The following is a 5,297-nucleotide window of genomic DNA, read 5'->3' as shown; positions in this document are numbered from 1 at the left end:
TACTTCGATCACTCTGTTGATGAGCCACAGATTGTGGAAGAAGATGCTGCTGCAGAACAGGGGCCGGAAGAATTTGATGATTCAGTTGATGTTGACAGTATCATGAGGGAGCTTTAGTCATCACAATCGACAGAAGGGGATGGGAATGGTAGTGGGGAGGACGAGTTGTATAAACCTCCTCCGAATGTCGCTGGAACTAGTTCTGATGATGACTCTTCTAGCTGTGATGAGGAGAATGATGTTATGAAGAAAAGAAGAACTCTGAAAAAAAATGAGAAAGTGCTGTCAAAAAGTAAGGTCACTGTCAAGGAAGGGCCAGAGGCATAGTCAAGTGGAAGCAAGAGAAGAGCTGGACCAAGGACTGTAAGTGGGCCTGATGGCAAAGGTACCAGGCCAGCTGCCAAGCCCAAAGAAACTGGGCCTAGTGGGAAGCCCAAAAGAACCAGGCCTACTGCCAAGTCCAAAAGAAGTGGGCTTAATGTCAAGCCCCAAAGAACTGGTGTTTCTGTGCATGCTGAAGAAGATGTCCCATCTATACAGCCCAATGAGAGGCCTCCAATCGGGTTCTATGTGAATGAGGAGGATTCAGATGATGATGACCCCATTTATGAGTATGAATCTGAAGATCTTCACACACCAGTATCTTCAGAGGATGAGGGAGACAAGCATGAATTTTCAGTGTTTAATGAGGAGTATGGGTTTGGAGAGGGGAGATTTGAGGTGGGGTACCAAGTTTGCAACCATAGATGGCTTCAAAGAAGTTGTCAGAGATATGTTCATATCTGAAGGGAGAGAACTGTTGTGGATAAAAAATGATAAGGAAAGGGTGAGAGTTCCCCTTTCACAATCAGCCCCTCAATCAGAGGTAATCCAGCACCAAAAATACTTTAGGACCATTTTATACTTTTTAAAGTTAGTCACTGATAAAAAATTGGTTACCTTAAGCACTAATTACCCCATTTGGTTACATTGATGTCTCTTTGTTACATAGGATCAAAATCAATCACAGAGTGAAAAATTGGCTGAACCTAGTGCTGGGGAAGCATCTGGGTCTGCACCAGTTGCTGCACTATTTATGGGCCAACCATCTGCTCCAGCACAGACTCCATTTAGACCTCCATCCCAGCTGCCAAGAGTGGACCAACCAAACTCCAATGCTGCCGCCCCTAATTTCAGACCCAAGCAACCAATTGTTCGGCCCCCAACAAGTGCAAATCTACCACCAAATCCACCACCACACACACAAAAAATTCAAAGCAGATACACCAGTAGGGGACCCTCGAAGGAGACCTTGAAAGCAGCTACCAGTACCACAAAGAGAATTCTCAAGCCTCAGAAGAAGTGAACACAGCTGCATGATTTCTATGTTTTTTTTTTTTTTGCTAGTTATTACCATGACTTAGACAATGCTTTTTAGCTTTCATATCTTGACAAACTTGTTTACATGCCAACCAGATATTTTTATATTTTGTGGTTAACTCGTGCTGTTTAGCTATGTTTTGGATTAAACCAGATACATTGTCATGTAACGTTTTGGTTACAATCTATCCAAAATTACTATCTTATATAATACTTGCAATAATGTTTAGATGTTCTAACTACAAAATAAAAATGGATTCAGTCCACCAATACATTTTTCATTTAAAAGCCAGCAATGGCAAGTTCCATTACAACCAATTCTATGTACATCAATCATCTTTACCCCTTCAAGATACTTACAGCAACAACAACTACTACACCAATCACAGTAATATGCCACAAACTCATGTTTTTTTTTTTTTGCTTTCAATAGACAACAGCTTCCTCTCCAACTCTTCTATTTTTTTCTCCATATCCTGATTTCGAAACAGCTGTTCTTCAACGTCTACTCCCTCAGCTTCATCCACGACACCCAATGCTTCAGGCTTTACGGCCTTAATTCTTTTCAAATGTTCATCCAGCCAGACAAAGTACCGGCAGTATGGTTCTTTAGCCTGGAAAAAAATTTCAGTGAATCACCCATTAACACCCAGCACAGTCTAATCCAACTATTGAAAAATCAGTCACTTACCTTGAATAATGGACACCCGAGAAACACTCTATTAGGGTTACTAGTCGTTCTTGACTTGTACATAATGGCATAGACGCTGCAGTAGCACTTTGGTGCAACCCGATCTCGCTCATATTCTCCTGGCACAGTGCATGAAGATCCCTCTCCAGGTCTTGTGCATGAAGAGCTCCCTTCACTCATCATGGACGATCGCAGCATCAACACCCATGTGTTCCTGCAAGGTTTTCAATCAAATAGGGCTCATGCATGGAGACGACGTCGTTTGGAGTTAGAAGGATCGATTTGTCCTTCTAAATTTTGTTTCCCATCCAGCTCAGCAATCTAAACGGACAACTCAGACTCCCTCCAGCCACATTAGCCTTCTCCGGTGCCGTTTTCCAACCCAAATCAACGGAGGGGTACAATTGTCCCAGATTTTACAATGTGAGGAGGTTAAAGATATTTTTAAATTTTTAAGGACGAAAATGTCCAAATTTAAAAAGGTGAGGGACCGATTTATCTTTTACTCAAATAAAAAATCACAATATAACAATGAAAATGAAAAAGCAACAAATTGTTATTTTTACAATATAACAAGGTGGCACATCATCATTCAATAACACTCGAACTACTAACCATATAACAAGATGATACATCATCATTTAATACATTAACTACTAACAACCAAAAATTTGGGTATTTAAACAAAATTACTTAAAAGAAAAGCCATAATTATTACTTCACCTTTGGACCCAACGTGGATGCTGACCTTATTGATGGATGACTTGCTATTCCAACCATATTTAGTGTTTATGACAAGAAAATTAAGTACAGGTGCCTCATATTTAGGATGAATATTATAATAATAAAATCTTTATCCAAAAGTATGAATAAAGCGATACTATGATCTCTACTCAACGTCTCAATTATTGAATTGATAAATAAATACCATAATGAAAGCGATCATTAATAGAGAAATAATCACAAGGATCATTACTATGATGTCAAAAGATGTGAATAGATTGTAACTCCTTTGTTTTACTTTTTCCTCGTGAAGCACCTAGCTAATAATTTGTCATTTGTCTAAATTGATGTCAATATCATAACATATTATATCATGTCACATCATTGAAAAAAAATAAATTACTATTTTTATCCATAAAAATTTAGAATGTTAATAATCTCTCTATAAATAAGTCAAATTTTTTAATTACAAAAAATAGACTTTTGCTAATAAAATTATTCAAATTCTAAAAAATTATTTAAAATTTTCAAAATACCCTATAATATAACGTAACTTTAACTTCTCTTTTTACTCTATACCACTATTTTTCCAATTCCAAATTCTACTACTATTTTCATCGCTAACTACCACCGTCATCGTCACCACCACTGCCATCACCACCTCTACTACTCCCGAACTGGCTCCCAACCTTCATCTATTAGCTCAAAACTTCACTCCATCACAAAACACCTAGTTCGGCCAACTTAAGCACATGCCATGGTTTGAATTTGCAAAACTCAAAAACCAGAGTTAGAATTTACAGTCTCAATTGGTGTAACAATGGCAGATATATCCAATTTTTTATTAAACCCAAAGCCCGCAGAAGAAGAAATTTCACAGTCTCAGATGTAGAAATCTACTCCTGACCATAAAATCATGCGAACAACCAAACCCAGCTTCAAGTGCCTCATCTTTAGTCACACAGTTCTCTTCTCATTTATTCTAGGTTTTCCGTTCCTATGGAAATCCATCAAAATCTACCGCGCTCCACTCCCCTTCAACCGAATCGATTTTTTCTCCTTACAACTGGAGTCCGATCCCTTACATTTCCCCTATTTATTCTGAGTCATATTCATCGGCGTCAAGACTTGGTCAGATTCTAGCGGCGAACATGGGAATAAATAGCAAAGTAGCAGAGAAAACTCTGACGGGAAAGAGAGGGCAATTTGTGTGGGAATGAAGCCTAGTATCGATGCAATCAATATGGAAGATTTGTGAGCAAAGAGGCAAGGTTCGAACGTAATCATCGTCTTCGAATTCGAAGAGACAAACGGCACATTCGCCACATTTGCGGCGTGAAGATGAACGGCAAGATGTAGCAGCCCAGACCACCCGCTAGCACGATATTGTCCGCTTTGGCACACAAGGCCTCACGGTTTTGCCTTTGACAATAGGGATGATAGTCGAAGCCCCCCACACCCACTCGTCAAAACGCATCATGCTAGGGAGAGGTATCCACACCCTTATAAAGCATGCTTCGTTCCCATTTCCAACCGATGTGGGACCTTACAATCCACCCCCTAAGGGAGTCCAGTGCCCTCGCTAGCACATCGATCCGGGCTCCGGCTCTGATACTATCTGTAACAGCCCAAACCACCCGCTAGCACGATATTGTCCGCTTTGGCACACAAGGCCTCACGGTTTTACCTTTGACAATAGGGATGATAGCCGAAATCCCCCACACTCACTCGTCAAAACGCGTCATACTAAGGAGAGGTATTCACACCCTTATAAGGCATGTTTCGTTCCCCTCCTCAACCGATGTGGGACCTTACACAAGAAGTGTCGTTGAGTTTACTGGCATATAGGATATCATAAAAGGAGAAAGAGATGGTTTTGATGATGATGACGTTAGTGATGGTGGTAGTTACGGATGAGAGTGGTAGTGAAAAAAAATTTAAATAAAAGTGATGTGTGGGATAAAAAGAGAAGTTAGAGTTAAGTTATATTAGAAAGTATTTTAAAAATTTTAAATAAATTTTTAGAATTCAAATAGTTATGTTAGCAAAAATTTATTTTTTATAGATAAAAATAATAATTTTATTTATTTGTAAATAAATTTCTTAGCATTCTGAATTTTCATAAATAAAAATGATAGATTACTCATAAAAGAAAATCAAGAGATTTTTTCCTATAAAAAAACAAAAAGGTTTGTGATTGTTAGGCTTGAAGGTATGTACATTTGTCACATCCTCCTCAAGCATTTGATTAGAAGCACGTAGCCAATAATAAGGGACAAACTTACAAGGAAAATCAGCAAAACCGTGTGCGCCTTAATTTGTTATCTTCTTAGTTCTTTCTAAACGCTTTCTCATTAATAGTTGTAGACTACTTGTACATAGAACACGACATTTTCAATTTATCATTAATATGGACAATGCAGACACGCTGTTGTTTTGTTGTATCTTAGTCTAGCTTGATTCTAAAAAACTAAAATTAATTTAATTCTTAAAAATTTTGATATTATATAATAAAAATTTTTTT

The 5,297-nt window shown here is 38.3% G+C and overlaps 1 protein-coding gene across 1 annotated transcript; it reads right to left on the bottom strand.

Moving 5' to 3' along the window:
* On the bottom strand, positions 1,764–2,233 carry LOC107610475 (uncharacterized protein At4g04775-like). Its single transcript, XM_016312527.1, has 2 exons — positions 2,051–2,233; positions 1,764–1,973 (listed from the first exon to the last, which is right to left on the bottom strand). The coding sequence occupies exons 1-2, from the start codon at positions 2,231–2,233 to the stop codon at positions 1,764–1,766; spliced, it is 393 nt and encodes a 130-aa protein (XP_016168013.1).

The sequence above is a fragment of the Arachis ipaensis genome, chromosome B01 (genome assembly GCF_000816755.2).
Source record: "Arachis ipaensis cultivar K30076 chromosome B01, Araip1.1, whole genome shotgun sequence".
Taxonomy (NCBI): Eukaryota; Viridiplantae; Streptophyta; class Magnoliopsida; order Fabales; family Fabaceae; genus Arachis; species Arachis ipaensis.
Note: the sequence above shows the minus strand (reverse complement) of the source record. Positions and strands in the feature narration are given on the sequence as shown.

Bases quoted from the DNA above. Each gene is read 5' to 3' on its own strand.
- LOC107610475 (XM_016312527.1), bottom strand. From the start codon at position 2,233: ATGATGAGTGAAGGGAGCTCTTCATGCACAAGACCTGGAGAGGGATCT. The intron at 1,974-2,050 runs GTAAGTGACTGA...ATTTTTTTCCAG, and splicing joins TCGGGTGTCCATTATTCAAG to GCTAAAGAACCATACTGCCG.